The sequence below is a fragment of the Neolamprologus multifasciatus genome, chromosome 2, assembly GCF_963576455.1.
Source record: "Neolamprologus multifasciatus chromosome 2, fNeoMul1.2, whole genome shotgun sequence".
In the NCBI taxonomy this organism is placed as follows: Eukaryota; Metazoa; Chordata; class Actinopteri; order Cichliformes; family Cichlidae; genus Neolamprologus; species Neolamprologus multifasciatus.
Genome location: NC_140440.1, coordinates 26985894 through 27003010, shown reverse-complemented (window position 1 = coordinate 27003010; position 17117 = coordinate 26985894). Strand labels below are relative to the sequence as shown.

At 39.7% G+C, this 17117-nt stretch overlaps 1 protein-coding gene and 1 pseudogene across 2 annotated transcripts; both read right to left on the bottom strand.

Moving 5' to 3' along the window:
• Positions 1 to 39: 39 nt before the first annotated feature.
• On the bottom strand, positions 40 to 8897 carry LOC146524536 (chromosome-associated kinesin KIF4-like; annotated as a pseudogene). The gene is made up of 12 exons (XR_014869821.1): positions 8871 to 8897; positions 8696 to 8741; positions 8544 to 8611; positions 8409 to 8459; positions 8166 to 8339; positions 8007 to 8081; positions 7838 to 7920; positions 7624 to 7734; positions 7268 to 7396; positions 1602 to 1741; positions 1160 to 1517; positions 40 to 1054 (listed from the first exon to the last, which is right to left on the bottom strand). The product of XR_014869821.1 is annotated as a chromosome-associated kinesin KIF4-like (transcript).
• Positions 8898 to 11262: 2365 nt separating this feature from the next.
• cd74a (CD74 molecule, major histocompatibility complex, class II invariant chain a) lies at positions 11263 to 16122 on the bottom strand. Its single transcript, XM_085180179.1, has 9 exons — positions 15929 to 16122; positions 14047 to 14216; positions 13491 to 13585; positions 13297 to 13353; positions 13125 to 13208; positions 12948 to 13026; positions 12401 to 12601; positions 12241 to 12303; positions 11263 to 12126 (listed from the first exon to the last, which is right to left on the bottom strand). The coding sequence occupies exons 1-9, from the start codon at positions 16015 to 16017 to the stop codon at positions 12110 to 12112; spliced, it is 855 nt and encodes a 284-aa protein (XP_085036305.1). The 5' UTR covers positions 16018 to 16122; the 3' UTR covers positions 11263 to 12109.
• Between the last annotated feature and the right edge of the window lie 995 nt (positions 16123 to 17117).

The window sequence follows — 17117 nt, the reverse complement described above, 5'->3', positions numbered from 1 at the left end:
TCCTCCGTTCCTCTGCTTTGTTGTATTCCAACTGAGACTTATCATTAAATTGGCAAAACAAATGCCGTTGTGTGGGCTGCCCACTCTTGTGCACATAAATAATTTTTAAATGTTGAAAAGATTATTGATTCAGCCTTGTTACTGCATTATCCAACCACATGCATGGTTTTGGAAAATGCCCAAACCCCTTTTGTTCTTGCACATTTTAACGTGTTGTCGGAAAACCGAATCTGGACATCAGGTTAAAACCTAGAAGTCCAAGAAATTCACCGTAATTCACTTGCGTCGATCAGGGCAGAAGTGTTGAACATCTTCCAACATTTCAACTGTTACCAGGAGCCAAATTGAAGTGGAAGCTTAAAACTTCGATGAGTTGGTGTTTCAACCGAAGTGAGCTGAAGGTCAGCATTACTCCAACATCAGGCCTATAGAGAGGCTAGATGGAAGCTGGTCGTGCATAAAAGACAAACACCTACTTGCTTGGAGCTGACTGAAAGGACTAAGTTCAGATGTTTCAAAAAAAAGAGTAACACTGCTCATCTCATCCCCAAGGAAAAGCATTTCAGTGGCAGAATCGTGCTATGCATATGCTTCACTGCAGCATATGTGGGACTATATTCCCCATCTACATCATAGGGTATTCAAGTAGTGAAGGGGTCTGAGTATTTTCTAAATAATCTGTAATAAATTAGAGTTTGTAATGCCAGATGATGTGCTTTACTTGTTGACAGGCAGGGGAATTCCCAGTAGCAGCTGCACTCTTGAGTGTCTCCTCCCTGAGAGCCTCCTTCAGCTGCTGGATTCTCGCTACTCTCTCCTGGACCTTTTCTGCATTCTCTTTACCTTCTGGGAATATGAGAAACAAACAGAATACGCCGGCTGTGGTTAGCCATATGGAACCGTGACTTTTGAATCTGAGTACTTTACCTGTAAAATGTTCTTCCATTTCCTGCCTCAGCTGGTCCTGTAGACATTTCATTGTATCTGTACCCTGCCTGCTGTTGGGGTGATGATCTCCAGAAAACAGCAGATTGCTATTTGAGGTCTTGCAAGTCTGCCAAGTAATATAAAACATGGAACTCATTTTATTGTGTTGAAGACACTTTGTGTTCTAGTTTTTGCTACACTTGTGAATAAATGTAATAATTCGGATATAAACCTTTATTTTGACTTTTATCTTTTCTGATTCTTCCCGTCTCTTCTCCCATGATTGATTTTTCACCATCTGTTGTGGTGATCACAGCACAGACTCAAACTCATTATTTGGGAAGCATTATTTTCCATGAGGCTGATTTTATGAATTACCTGCAGGTTTCGCGTGAGCTCGGCCAGCTCGTAGATGCTGTGAACTTCACTGTCCCCCTGTGACATTATCACGCTTCTTAGATCAGTGATGCTGTCACGAATCTTTTGCTCAGTTGCCCTTGGACTCCAGCAACCAGTGGTGGGCTTAGTTGCAAAACCTCTCACTTTCTGGGCCAGATTTAAAGCAGAAGGTGTCTCGTTATCTAGAAGACCTGAAAGGAGGAGGGTTATTTTTGTTTTGTAAATCACACATGCATATTTATTTCTTTGTATGTTGCTGTGGTGTAGCTCAGTACCTTGAGGGTTAATGCAGTAAATGAGGACAGTCCTGCTATTTCCTTTTAAGGCATCATTAAGCAAATGAGGCAGGAGGCTCACACTGATATTAGCAGCAGGATTTGGGATTTGGTCCAGGACCTTCAGCAGTGGGTTCACTCTGAAAATATATATCAAATATCACAAAGTGGATATGCTATCCAACCATCCAGTTATTTTTTTTCACCATTAATCTGGGTTCAGGTCCCAAAGATGCCCAGACCTCCCTCTTTCCATCCACTTCCTCCACTTCCTTCAGGGGAACACCAAGACATTCCCAAGCCAGCTGAGACACATAATGGGCCTGGATCTGGGCCTTCTCCTGGTAGGACATGCCTGAAACACCTCATTCAGAAGGGATCCTAGTCAGAAACCTAAACAACGTCAGCTGGCTCTTTTTGATATGAAGGATTAGCAGCTCTTCTCGGAGCTCTTCACCCTGTCTCTAAGATATCAGGACATAATAATATAGTAATAGCATATAATATCATATCAGAAATTAATGTTGGTATAAAATCAATACATAAAGATATCTAGGCCTTTACAGGTCTTTTAAAATGAGGTAAAAACAACTTGAGCTGAATTACAACACATGACATATTACACCTTATTATTATTTTATTTTATCAAAAGAACTAAGGCAAAATGCAAAGGAAGTATGTGAAAAGCTAAGTACACCATCCACCCATCTTCATGTTGCAGGGGGAGAAGACTTAGCAGAGAAGCCCACACCTCCCTCTCCCCAGCTTATCTGAAAGAACACTCAGCCAACAGAGAGACATCATCTCTCTGGCATGTCCTGGATCTGCCTCAGGGCCTTCTCCTGGTAGGACATGCCTGAAACATCTCACCTGGGAGGCATCCAGGAGGCCTCTTAGTCAGATACCTGACTAACCTCAGCCAGCTCTCTTTGATGTGGAGGAGTAGCGGCACTACTCTGAGCCCCTCCCAAATGACTGAACTCTGCACCTTACCTCTAAGGGAGAGAGCAGCCATGCTAAAAGCCAATTCCAAATGACCTGCTGAGATTGAAAAGGCGGTTTGTGTTGTGTTCATGCTCTAGCACACCGACATAAGAAACCATGCTGTAAAATGTAGAATCAATCATTTTTAGCTTGAATAAAGCTTCTACTCATAAAGAGAACTGATATCAAAAAATTACATTTCTGAGGCAAATGCTGTCCTCCCTGTTGATCTGGCCTAATTAACAGGACCATATAACTGCAGACATTTTGACTCATCGCAGCCAGAAAAGTACAGGTTTTACTAATGAGGTGAAGGCTGCAAGATACTTCAGGCAATCACTCTAGTGTACTGCGGCACTCGCATTGGCATACTCCCCTCACATACCCAACACCCTTTTAATCATGCTGGTATAAGCTGTCAGTTCCCTGCTCATTCTTTCACTGCCTGCCTGTGAACACTGCTTTCCCCAAAAGCTATGCCGCTACTTCCTTCCATTGTTACTGAGCATATTTCAAAAGGCCATCCCCCACCCCAGCATCTACCTGTAGGCTCTGAGTCAAATTCACTCCCTGTTGAGTTGGATATGTTTTCTTGTAGAGATGAAGCTCTGAAGCTGGTTTGCTGAGTGAAATAACATTAGTGTCATATAGATTTTTGTTTGCAATGATGATGGACAGGCTGACAGATGAGGTCAGGCAAGAGTGTTCTTGGACTATGGTGTTTGTAGGCAACATTGTGGTCTTTAGTGAGAGTAGAGAGCACGCTAGAAGAGGTAGGGGTAGAAGCAAGACAGAATACATGTGTGTGAATAAGAGGTACACCGGTGGAAAGGTGAAGCTGTAAGGAGCAGAGGTGGTGAAAGCAGATGAGTCAAAAAAAAAAAAAAAAAACTTGGTTTCAACCATCCAAAGAGGTGAAGAAGAGGCAAGTGGAGTGAGTGGAGACAAGGTTCAGGGGTGGTAAAGAAGTGAAAGGGAAGGTTTACAAGATGGTAATGAGACCTGCTGTGATGTATGGTTTGGAGGTGCTGGCACTGACATAAAAAAAGACAGGAAGCAGAGGTGGAGAGTCTCAGATTTTCAATAGAAGTGACCAGAACGGACAGGATTAGAAATGAGAACATCACAGGGACAGCTCAGGCTGAGTGGTTTGGAGACAGAGTTAATGAGGCAAGGCTGAGAGGGTTTCAATGTGTGCAGAGGAGGGATTCTGCATAAATTGGACAAAGGATGTTGAACATTGAGCTCCCAGATGGGAGGAAAAGAGGAAGACCTTAGATAAGATTACAGTCCAAGGGATAGTGTGAGATGGGGGGCAGATGAAACACTTTGGCTACCTTAAAGTTGTTTATAGGACAGATATAGAATCACTTTTGACTGGTGTAGATTTGGCCCCAACATCACTCTATTACAAAAACACCTACTCAGAAAGCCACAACAGGTACATTCCTCAACTACAAGAATCCATCAAGAAAAGCAGTTGTTCCTACAAGAGGATTTTGTTCAGGAATAGCAATACAGTGGGGCAAAAAAGTATTTAGTCAGCCACCGATTGTGCAAGTTCCCCCACTTAAAATGATGACAGAGGTCAGTAATTTGCACCAGAGGTACACTTCAACTGTGAGAGACAGAATGTGAAAAAAAAATCCATGAATTCACATGGTAGGATTTGTAAAGAATTTATTCGTAAATCAGGGTGGAAAATAAGTATTTGGTCACCTCAAACAAGGAAAATCCCTGGCTCTCACAGACCTGTAACGTCTTCTGTAAGAAGCTTTTCTGTCCCCCACTCGTTACCTGTATGAATGGCACCTGTTTGACCTCATCATCTGTATAAAAGACACCTGTCCACAGCCTCAACCAGTCAGACTCCAAACTCCGCCATGGCCAAGACCAAAGAGCTTTCGAAGGACACCAGGAAAAGAATTGTAGACCTGCACCAGACTGGGAAGAGTGAATCTACAATAGGCAAGCAGCTTGGTGTGAAAAAATCAACTGTGGGAGCAATCATCAGAAAATGGAAGGCATACAAGACGACTGATAATCTCCCTCGATCTGGGGCTCCACGCAAGATCTCATCCCGTGGGGTCAAAATGATCATGAGAACGGTGAGCAAAGATCCCAGAACCACACGGGGGGACCTGGTGAATGACCTGCAGAGAGCTGGGACCAAAGTAACAAAGGTCACCATCAGTAACACACTACAACGGCAGGGAATCAAATCCCGCAGTGCCAGACGTGTTCCGCTGCTGAAGCCAGTGCATGTCCAGGCCCGTCTGAAGTTTGCCAGAGAGCACATGGATGATACAGCAGAGGATTGGGAGAATGTCATGTGGTCAGATTAGAGATGGCACGATACCACTTTTTTATGTCCGATACTGATATCATAAATTTGGATATCTGCCGATACCGATATGAATCCGATATAGTGTGTTTTTTAATCAATAAAAGTTTTTTTAATATCTTGCTGCATTTTGTATAAGTTTATACTCAAGTTTAAATAAATAACAACACTAAAGCTATTCTGTTATACCTGTATGTAAAAAATACACTGCGCCCAAAATATTTCATAGTTCAGCAACACGGATCAATCTAATAAACTTAAACCTACTCCATCCTCCCTATTCTGGTATTTTAAAGAGTACTTAGCAGAAATATTAAGCAACCTAACTAATAGGGTTGCAAACTCCCAGCAAAAAAAAATAGGGAACCACCCTCCACCTCATGATGCTTAATTGATGTAATCAAATTTAATTTGATGCAGGGGGAAAATGCACAGAAATAAATTATTTTTCAAGAATAATTAAATAGATTCAACATCTTTCTTCTACAGAATTGCAGACTGCACAGATGGTATCTTCCCAAAGGAAAAAGTAGTATAACTTACTAGGGTATATTAGACTTAACAGTTACTATATACAGTAATGGACTTCTATATATTTTACATCAGATTAAAACTTTGGGTGTAAGAGTCAGATAATTATTTATTAAAAGCTAGACATTTTAAATGAGAATAAGAAAGAAAAGTATGTCTTTGTGCCCCCTTTTCCCTGTTCATGCCCTATCGGCCCCCCTGGCTAAACTTTGCTAGATCCACCCCTGCACAGTTACCAGCCGTCAGCTAGGTAGAAAACAATCCTGGTGTAGAAAGTAATATTAAATAAATTCTAACAACAGCTTATCAAGCTTAATAGCGCTGCTGTAGTTCAGCCGCTGGTTTCCTCTTTCTGGTGAGAAGTGGGCCAAAAACTAAGAAGAGAGACGGACTCGCGACAGAAAAGCCGATCAGCTGATCATTAAGCAGTTTCACGATTGAAGTAGCAGCAGGAGAGAGAGAGAGAGAGAGGCAGTCGCTCCATATATCTGTTGTTAAGCTTAACGTGGGAATGCTTTACATTCAGAGATGAACTTACACACTTGCTTTACTTCTCTCTGGGAAAACTTCAGCGGAGATGAAATGCTGGTTTGGTAGCAAGGCTACAAATACACACAGCTGCTCTATCAAGTGATGCATACTGCTGTGACATGCTATAGTTATGAGCCGAGTTACGCCATGTCGCAAGTTTTGTGAGGTGCTTTTTTTATATTTAATGGATCTGATTACATTTGTTATTTCTCGCCGATATCCGATCCAGTAATTTGGGTCAGTATCGGACCGATACCGATACGTAATATCGGATCGGTCCATCTCTAGGTCAGATGAAACCAAAGTAGAACTTTTTGGTATAAACTCAACTCGTCGTGTTTGGAGGAAGAAGAATACTGAGTTGCATCCCAAGAACACCATACCTACTGTGAAGCATGGGGGTGGAAACATCATGCTATGGGGCTGTTTTTCTGCCAAGGGGACAGGACGACTGATCCGTGTTAAGGACAGAATGAATGGGGCCAAGTATCGTGAGATTTTGAGCCAAAACCTCCTTCCATCAGTGAGAACTTTGAAGATGAAAGGCTGGGTCTTCCAACATGACAATGATCCAAAACACACCGCCCGGGCAACAAAGGAGTGGCTCCGTAAGAAGCATTTGAAAGTCCTGGAGTGGCCTAGCTAGTCTCCAGACCTCAACCCCATAGAAAATCTGTGGCGGGAGTTGAAAGTCCGTGTTGCTCGGCGACAGCCCCAAAACATCACTGCTCTTGAGAAGATCTGCATGGAGGAATGGGCCAAAATACCAGCTACTGTGTGTGCAAACCTGGTAAAGACCTATAGTAAACGTTTGACCTCTGTTATTGCCAACAAAGGTTATGTTACAAAGTATTGAGTTGTATTTTTGTTATTGACCAAATACTTATTTTCCACCCTGATTTACGAATAAATTCTTTACAAATCCTACCATGTGAATTCATGGATTTTTTTTTCACATTCTGTCTCTCACAGTTGAAGTGTACCTCTGGTGCAAATTACTGACCTCTGTCATCATTTTAAGTGGGGGAACTTGCACAATCGGTGGCTGACTAAATACTTTTTTGCCCCACTGTATATACTACTTATCTCCTATAATCTATGCCTACAGCCCAGAGGTAAAAAATAAATAAATAAATAAAGTAGCACATCTCCCTCCAGATGAGATAATGTAACTCCTGGATGACCACAATCAGAATAATGCTTTATCAGTTTGTGGTAGATCATTTCAAGTTCCACTTGCCCATGTAACAGAGATCTCACTGACTATGCCACTGACCCTCTGAGGTCAGTCCTACTGGCTCCTCCTGCCAGGCTGAACAGCTGAAATCTGCTGCGGCAGACATCTGACTCCACCTCCTCTGGATGGAGTTTCCACTCAACGGTCACCATGAACAGGGAGCTACATCTGAGAGAAACACAGCATAAACATTTGACAAGTTCATATGGAAATTTATGAAAAAATAGGGCAAGCTGACTGACACCGTGCAGAACAACTCAATCATAAAAGCCAGAAGTAAATTTTTTATCGCTCAGGCACTTGGATTTATTGCAATTAACCAATTTAATGAATGGATCCAAAGTGATTTTGTAAATGGATTAGAGTTCATAAAAGTTGTGCTTTGTATGACCTACCGGCTGGAAATGGAGCCTGTGTTCGCCTTCAGTGTTTCCCTGCATGTTTCGTACAGATTATAAGCTTCTTCAGCTGAACGCACACACACCTCACATAATCCTCCTATGAGACTGAGAGAGAAAAGAGGGCATGAGCATATATAATACAGCTTCAGTGTGTATATGTTTTATATGAGGTCTTTGTTTATCATTAAAATGCAAAATTGTGACACACCTTCCAAGCGCTGGATGTGTTACAGGTTGTAGAGTCTGTCTGTTGAGGCTCAAGAGATCCACTGCACTGCCGTCTGGATAAAACTGACATTGAAAAACATTAGCTGTCATCATGTGTTTTATTGCATCTATTATCCTTTGGGGCTCTGCTACTGAATACAAGGACAAACCTGAAGGGATGACACAGAGATGAATAACTCGCCTTTCACTCTTGACTCCATACAGCTGAACAGGTTAGCCACGACCTACAAGCGAATCAAGGGTACGATTGAAAATATAAACACATAAAAATCTGCAAGTATTAAATGCAGTTTTGTTTAGAGCTCCACCTGGCTGATGACACTGCTGTCAATAAGAGCTCTCGTCGTCTCTGTGGAGGCTCCACATATCAGCAGTACTGCGTTACACCCACTGGACATGCACTCGGTGAGAGGCTGCAGGAGCTCAGGGTGAAAACTCTGCAGATTTACACTCAAGTCTTTCAGTTTCCAGCCATCAAAATATCAGGTAGTGAAAATATGTGCAGTGGAGCAGAAAAGGGTTAAAATAAGAGGTCAGGAGCTGTTTTGTACCTTTATGCTGTCAACAGTCACGACTTGGTCGAAAGAGAAGGCCTTGGCTGCCTGTTTGAAAGAATGTAAGCAATCTTCTTGAAAGCAAATTAACAAATACTTTCTGAAGCATGTGTGTGAAGTCAAATGACTTACCTCATTATTTGATGATTTGTAGTAAACACTATGTCCTTCTTCATCAATAACAACAGATTCTTTGCTCTCTGTGCATTCAAAACCGAGTTACAGTCATTCTCCAGTGACAGCATAGCAAATATACAGGTATACTGTCACTGTCCCAGCCTTACCTGGTTTTGTTGTAAGCACAACTCCCACTCTCACTGCGTCAGCTCCCTAAAACATTAAAGATCAATGACAGAGACTCCAACAAGAGTGCCTTTAAATTCTGCATTATTCTGATGTGACTATACCCCTGCTTTAAAAAGATGCTATTTATATACTGTGTAGAATATGAATACTCACAGGTGCATCCATGTTAACAGTGGCCATCCTGCGTCTGACAGCCACTGGCGCACCTGGATTCCATTTCAGATGGATGAATTATTAATGATCCAGAGGCTACTTCCACTGGTGAAAGTGAGCAGGGTTCTGTTACCAAGACGGACAGAGCGGTCAGAAATGGGGTCACTGATCAGCAGTACTATCTTTTTAAGCAGGGAAAAATAAAATAGGATTTATGAAGACTCGTTCCACGATCGCATATACAGTTTGTACACACTAGAGAAATACAACAGTAGTGACAGTGTAATTAAAAACTCATTTTTCTTCTATTGCCCTTTTTATGAGAAGGCACACTTTATACAAGGGTTGTAAGTTAAATAATGGCTATACAGTGGTTATACAGTGGTTAATTATTAATTGCAAGAACATGCTGCTTGTGTTTTACTGACTTAACCTTGTAAGAAACATAAGGGTGATAGCCATTATTTATTTGAAAAATTGGCCATATACATATATATACATACATATATTTTATGTTAACTTATATTTCTCTGCGTGTGTTCCAGGAGGACAACTTCACCATTGGTGGTTTCTCTTATCTCTTATATAATACAAAAGACAAGACAGTGAGCACACTGGGTGGAACACTGGTATTGTGGTTACCACTGTTGCCTCATAGCAAGAAGGCTCCTGGTCTGGACTCCATCTGGGGCCTTACTGTGGAGTTTTCCCGTGCCTGTGAGGGTTTCTTCCAGGTATTCTGGCTTCCTCCCAAAGACATTCACTTAATAATTTAAGAATCAATTGGGAGAGCAAAAAAGATCCACAAACTCTTTTAATAAATAGTTAATAAGTTGTCAATAGACTTCTCCTCTACTCTGGATGGATTCAAAAGACTTCCTCACAGCCCTGAAACTTTTTGTTATAGATTATTATTATTATGAAACCTCTAATTAGACCCTTTATAAAAGTTGAAAGTAGAACCCAACAAAAATAAATAGTGTCAAAAATCAAGTGTGATGTTGCATCCCGCTGCTCAGCTTCACATGCTTCAAGACAGAAATTCATTATCAGAGTCTCCCGCTGGGCTGCTGGTGTGTCGCATACAAGTTCTCAGGCAAGTCCTCCACTACACACTTGTCTGTGTTATCCAGGAAGATGATGGCATCCCACTAATGGGCTACTGCTGGCATAAAGAATATCATTCTGCTCCAGTTTGCGCAAAGCAGAAAAGCCTGGTAATAAATACACTTTGTGGGTTTCACGACTTAACTTAAAGCAAATCTTATCCTTGCTTAAAAAGCAAACTGAAGTGGCTGCTCTTAAAGTGGTAATGAGCCTCAAATGAAACGGATGACTCAGTGAGTCAGCAGAAGATAAAAAATATCAGATCTAGAGAAGATAATATGTCATGGTTTCAGTGTTTAAATTTACGCCTTCAAATACAACAAAAAAAATGTTTTAATAAAGGAAAAGAATTCTTGTTAATATTAAAAAAGGAACTGGAACCAGGAGAAACTTTAATCTCAGAGAATCCTCACATAAAATTTCATTATAATACGTGTTTGCTTTATTTGACAGTTTGAAATGGTTGTTTAAAGTACACATTTTTGTTTTTTATTCATATTTTTTAAGGGTTTCCTTGTCGTACTGTGAAGCCAAGCAGAGTTATAAACTCTTAACATCCACTTTTTACAGCTTGAGACCTTTTGGTTGCCAGAAGAATATCTCTGTAATAGACTGGCGCCGTGTCCGGGTATATCCTGCGTCTCACTGCATGCCAGCTAGGACAGACTCCAGCCAGTGGTTAAGATAGTGGATGGATGGATATGGGAGAACAAATCTGTAGCTAAACGTGGATCTTATGTGTTTTCATGTCCAGCCAGTTTAGACATGGATGAGTATTTTTTGTGTGAGCTGTTCACCAAGTTGGAGCAGGTATGTGCAATTGGCTTAATCCATCAGTAATTTTCCTTTTCTTCACATCTTTTTTTTTTTTTTTAAAGATGACTCACTGAGAAAAAAAAACTAATGTTTTGTACATCTTCACCACTAATGGTGAAGAAAATAAATTCACACTTTTGCACCAGTCGTCCCAGATGTGTGAGCCTCAAGTGGGCAAATTTGCACTCCTAACATGATCTTGGGTAACTGTCAAAACAGAAGGGACAGAAGCGAGCACCATGGTTTTCACCTTTGCCTGTTAGATCGTGTTAATTTGATGACTGATAGTAAGACTGGTGCTTAAAAAAGGATGGGGGTACTCTTTTTTGTAGAAAATGTGAGAGAACTCAATTTCTAAAAGAACTAAAAGGATGAGTCGGTGCACTCATGCACATTTCAGGTTCTTTAACGGCGAATGTATTGAGTGTCAAAGTGTCTAATTTTTAAAAAATGCCACAAAATCCAGGACTGAGTGAGCAGCGTCACTGCATCTAATCAGGTTAAAGTTTATTCAGACCTTATTTTGATTACAGCTTAAGCAATGATTTCTCTTAACTGTAGATAATGTGAAAGATGTAATGCAAGCGGTGTTAATAGGAAAACTTTATTCATCAACCTTATTAAAACAAACATGTCATAAAAGAGTAACTTTATCATATTCACATCCTGTGAAGGATAGGTTCACCCACAGTGTATGGTATGTAATTATGGTATGTAGATTTATACTAGCTAGATTTCTAGTTGGAAATGCAAATTATTCATTTATTTATATGTAAAATAGCAACATCTCTTTCCAGATTGTTCCTAGTTGCTTTGTTTTTTTTCCTGACACTACTTTCTTGCAAAATATTAGAACCTATTTAAACTGCCCTCTGTGAGGTTTGGATTATCAGACCAGCACGGGAAGAAATTAGGCTGGTTTACATTAATAAATGCAATTTTTCAATGTTCAGAGCATCACAACCAAGCTTCCATTTTCCTGCATTGATTTTAAGAGAAGGAGATGCGGTAAACCGACCCTTTAAGCATTCATCAGAACCAAACATATTAAACACTCACATAGTTTAATGTACTTATTGTAGATTATACAAATAGACCCCAAAACAAATCTGAAAATTTTTTTTTTCAAAATTAAATGCACTAAGGTGTAACAGGCCTCTATTGATCCGATTTCAAGCAGCCACAAAAAATGGTTAAAATCACGAGATTCCACGCAAAACTAGCTCATCAGGGATAGAAGCGTTAATAATTGAAGTGCGGCATGAAGTCTGTCATTTGCAGAGACTGCTGGATGAAATCTTTCTTCAAGATTTGCTTCACTTTTGTTTTTCATCTGGAAAAAGAGATGAAAACAGCAAACAACAAAGTGATCATGATGATGATGCCAGTGAAAAATCTCACAAATGAAAAATCATCAAAAACAAAGAAACTAATCCGAAGCGCTCACCATCCGTGTCGTATGTCTTCTGCATCAGCCTGGGTGCAACCATCATGCGACGAGGAATTGCAGCTAAAGTTAACAGGAAAAAAAAACATCTGGTGTCATTCACAACAGCCTCACCAAAACTACACATGTAAGAAAAGATCTGTTAATCCGTGTCCTCTACCTCTCTGGCAGTCGGGACGGCCACGCATGCTGGTTCCCTCGATGGGATGGCCCTCGCTATCCACGCACCAGCAGTAGCCGGTGGCGTGCCAGCACTGCATTGGCTTGTAGCGGCCCTGCTCGTCACACTGGGGCTTGTATGAACCAATCTTGCTGGGTCCGGGTGCTGCCTCCACCTGGCATTTGGTCTTGATGGTAGTGGCTGGGCGGAGAATATTCAGACATTCATTTTGGTTTTATTTACCAGTTAAAAATTAAAAAGTCATTAATAAAGACTGTAAAAAAAGACATTTTGTTGAGAGGTTAATGGGAATACAGATCTCAGATAGCTTAGCACAGCACACAAACATGAAACACGCATGAACAACATCCAATAATATTTCAACATTTTGTATTTCTTTTTTTTAAAAAATATAAATCTCAAAAAAAAATGACTTAAATGCCAAACTAGTGCATACTAGTAAAACAGGAAAATCTGTATTTGCTGTTATAGCAACGATTTGGGTAATAAAACACTTAAAAGTGAAGGAAAGAAAAGTTGAGCTAACCTGACTGAGGTGTGGGGGTTGCAGGCTGCTGCTGGGCCATCTTGAAGATAAGCCAGTAGCGCATCCAGGTCTCAAAGCTCTACAATACAGAAAGTGTTAGATAAGCATGGCTAAAAGGACAGTCGGCATTTTTCATTTCTATTTTAGCTACGTTAGCAATGTGATCACACGCTTCACCTTCCACTCGCTATCGTTCATCTGCTGCTTCAGGGTTTGCAGGTTGGCCAGGAAGGTCTCGTTGAACTGAGGCAGCTCGGAGTCCTGTTCAGAGCACGTTCGAGAGCTTACCGTCAGCAACACATCAACACGCTGGTAAGGAATGTGAGGCTAGACAGTGTTTGCAACCTACCTGCATGAGATCCATCAGCTGTTTCTCCACACTGACAATGGCAGTGTCCTGCAGTTTCTGGAGGAAGGGAGCATTCAAGTTGAAATTAATTATTCAACTTTTAAATCCAAGCCGTAGCAATTAATTTGAAGCCTTAAATGAATCCCAGCTGCACGCAAATATGAACTTTTTCCCAGAAGATGGTGTGCACTTACAGTCAAGGGGGTCTTGGGTGCTGTGGAGTCCTCGGTGAAGTCCATGAGGAGGGGCAGGCTGTTCATGGGCATGGCCATCCTCACTGGAGCCACAGCTGAAAAAAAAAAATCAAAAGAAGAAAAAAAAAATCAGCGACAACAACAAAAAACTTAAATAAATGCAAGTACAAGAAAAAGTAGCTCTTTTTATGTCTAAATTATTAATGCTCAGCAGAAACAAATTGAAAAGTTGGATTACATAATAAATAGAGAATTAAAAAAGGAATGTGTTTTTGTTTCTTTGTTTAACAGTATCTCTCGAGACGCCTCTGTTTGAAATCTTGTCTTAATGCTATTAACATAAAAATATCACGCTGTTAACCTTTTTCTCCCCATGAGTCACCATAAACTTTTCATTTCTCCGGCCACCTTCAAACTCAACTTCTGTAAAGTAAACTCTCACTTCCCTCCTCAGCACTCCAGCCCGCGTACGCCTGTCTAATTAAAACTATCACTCAAAATGACACATCCCCTTAGGGCTCTGTGTGGCCATTAAGGTTTTAGCGCTCGACTTTACCGTGAGATGAGCGGGTCAGCTGTTTGTTAATTCTGTCCGAGTTCTTCTGCAGAGTGTGGATCTGCTGCTTTTGGCTAAACACCGTGTAGGCAGTGAAGACCTGGCTGGCCACCAGCAGGCAAGCCAAGGTTGTCAGACCCGCAATTTTCAAGGCACGACTGTTGGAGCCTCTGTGAGAAATAGAAAAGTATGTGTTACTAAAAGGTTGGAGGTAAATCAGGAGGTTGGGGGGAAGAAATGAAGGACATAAAAAACAGTAAAACAAAACGTGGGATTCTAATAAAGAATTTCTTGGTATGAAAGTGACGCGAGGGGATTTCCATAAGTGTGTGACATTTTTAAGGCCCGGGTGAGTCATTTGGATTTTGGACAGTCCACTGCGCACACACAAAAATACAATAACAAAGAAAAGGAAAGCTACAGTTTCCTTTAGTCAAACCTGTAGATGATGAAAAATGATCATGATTAGTGTGTAAAATGTTAATTCACTGCACATTACGTGATGTAAAGGAAGTGACAAATCTGTGAAGAAAACAAGAGGGGGGGGGGGGGGGGGGGGGATTGGCCTTTGTCTCTCCTTTGTTTGCCTTTGAATTTCCTTCAAGATTTATTTTCTTTTGTTGCTTTTTTTTATTTGAATCTTTAAAGATATTTGTTTGGTTTTTCAGTGTGGGGGGGGCAGGAGTTGAAAATGGGTAGGATATGTTGGGGAGGAGAGATATAACACACAGCTGTGATCCAGCTGTCTGGGAATCAAATCAGTAAACCATAAACAAACAATTATTTTCCGTCATATAAAGAGCAGCAAATCTGGAAAATATATAATTAAAAAAAAAAAAAGTTTGTTTAGATAAAAAAAAAGAGTGAGAGAGACTCAGATCTAATTACTGCTCCTTCTTTTATTTCAGCCAATAGAATGTGAGTATCACTAGTTACTAGGCAGATACATTCTTCTGGCTTTAGCAGGAAGTCATATTCAACTATGATTCAAGTTAATCTTGCAAATTAAACAAAGGTAGATAGGTGTAAAATTATTTTTCTCAAATACAAACGTATAAGGACAATTTTACTTTTTCCATTATTGCTGGAAAACATTAAAAGTGAAAGTCAGAAAGTCAGATGTTTACATATCCGCTTTTTAAATTGCGACATTAGTCTGTTCGATGCAATTTATTATTATTTTTTATCATAAATTCATGTATACCGCCAATATAATCTGTGCCCTAAAGGAAAATATAAAGTTTGTTTATCTATTATTTCCAATCAACAGTCCACACAAAACGTTAATTCATAAATCAGATTCTAATCGATTATTAAGTTGTAATTCTTGTAGACTGTATTTATTTCTAACTTGAATTGTTCCCAAAAAAGGCATTTTCTTTTCTCTATTAGCCAATAACAACTGCTGCGTCACTAGTTACTAGGCAGACGCCTTGTCCTGGCTGAAAGGGGAAGTGCGGTTCAGTGAAATTAAGAAGTAAAACGAAATGTTTTAAATGCATTATATGTTGTAAACATGAATACATACATAAATAATATTATGATATATAATTATAAAAGATAAAAACGAAATAATTTTACTGCTCTTTCAACTAAAAAGGAATAAGTGCAAATCTGAAACAGATGGGCCTACCCTCAAAGTTAAATGTCATAAAATGTATCTTTGCTATTGCTAAATGAAATTAAAGGAAATGTGATACTGCTGCATGTAAGCAACTAACCTTTGGTGAAAAACTTCAGGTTTTTTTTTTTTTTTTTTTTAATTTATTCTGCTCTGATCTGTGTGAGCCAATTTAAAAAGGTGCTCTTTATTGGAATTTTTTTTTTTTTTTTTAAAGATACAGCACAAACAGCTGCTATGGATAAAATACACTCTTCTTACCCTCTTGGTGCTGCAGGGGGAAGAAGTATCTCCTCACTGTCTGCCAGGCTTCCCCTGGCCAGGGGTGCATCGTCTGGAGAGTGGGCCATCTGTGTTAGGAGTTCTTTCCGTTCCTTCAAGCAACAAACTGGACAATGAACAACACGTCTAGAGCATAAATTGCCTACAAAATGAGGAAAAGAAAACCAGACGGGTTCCACAGAAAGCCTCTCTATTAAAAAAAAAAAAGAACAAGAAGTTGTGGGACGGATCACTAGCGCCAGCTCTGATTGGCTGATTTAATAGCATCACCTGTTGACAGAGGCAGACAACAGCGACATAAGCGACGGTTTAAGATCTAGAATTTACCATTATTGTTTGATAGTATAGTATTTTCAGTTGCCTCTGCTAATTCTAGCAAGTAAACATTAATTATTTGTAAATATAGATAATGCTGCTAGTAATAATACTACTGTAGTTTATTAGATGACTGAATTACTACATCAGTGAAAATACATACTTTAGGTTTCATTACTAAATACTGCACATTATGACATTTAGGTAGTTGTATTAGTAAATAAAATACATGTTATATAATTGAAAATAATATAATAATATTGCCATAATTTAAAATAAAGGCTAATATTACTATTATAGCTTAAAGAATAAAGAAACAATGAATCAAATCTTAATATTATGCAGTGTTCTTTTAAAACAAAGTTTTAGATGTTACAATTATAACAATGTTAAGGGAAATGTGGTGAGTACATTTGTCCATGTTTTATGTTGGCCTCTTTAAGGAATAAGATGAGACTTCTTTGCACACTTTAAGGTGTTTTCCCCAATGAGGAAACGAAAAGAAGAAATATGAATTACTTGTAAATCTGGTGGACTTTAGAGTAAAAGACTTGTGTAAGTAAGTAAAAGTTTTTACTTAATAAAAGTTTGTGCTGAATGTGCTATCAAGGGATTTGGTTTGTCTGCTTCACGTCTCCATAAAGTGAAACAAAAAGAAAAACAGCTTGTTTTTCAATCCAAACCAGGAGACTGGGAAGCTTCTAGAAATCTCTGCATAATAGTCATCATCACGTTGAATGCTTTTAATTTAAAGCTACCCCTAAAATAATAGTTTATACAAACTCCCACCTCCAAAAACTTTCAAAAGTACATTTTGGTTAAGAAAGAGTTAGTGGAGTGGAAGTAGAGTGGA

Excerpts from the sequence above, each read along its gene's own strand:
- cd74a (XM_085180179.1), bottom strand. The coding sequence starts at position 16,017 with ATGGCCCACTCTCCAGACGATGCACCCCTGGCCAGGGGAAGCCTGGCA. Across the intron at positions 13,027-13,124 it reads TGAACGATAGCGAGTGGAAG|AGCTTTGAGACCTGGATGCG; the intron begins GTGAAGCGTGTG and ends TCTGTATTGTAG. Across the intron at positions 12,602-12,947 it reads AACCCCCACACCTCAGTCAG|CCACTACCATCAAGACCAAA; the intron begins GTTAGCTCAACT and ends TTCTCCGCCCAG.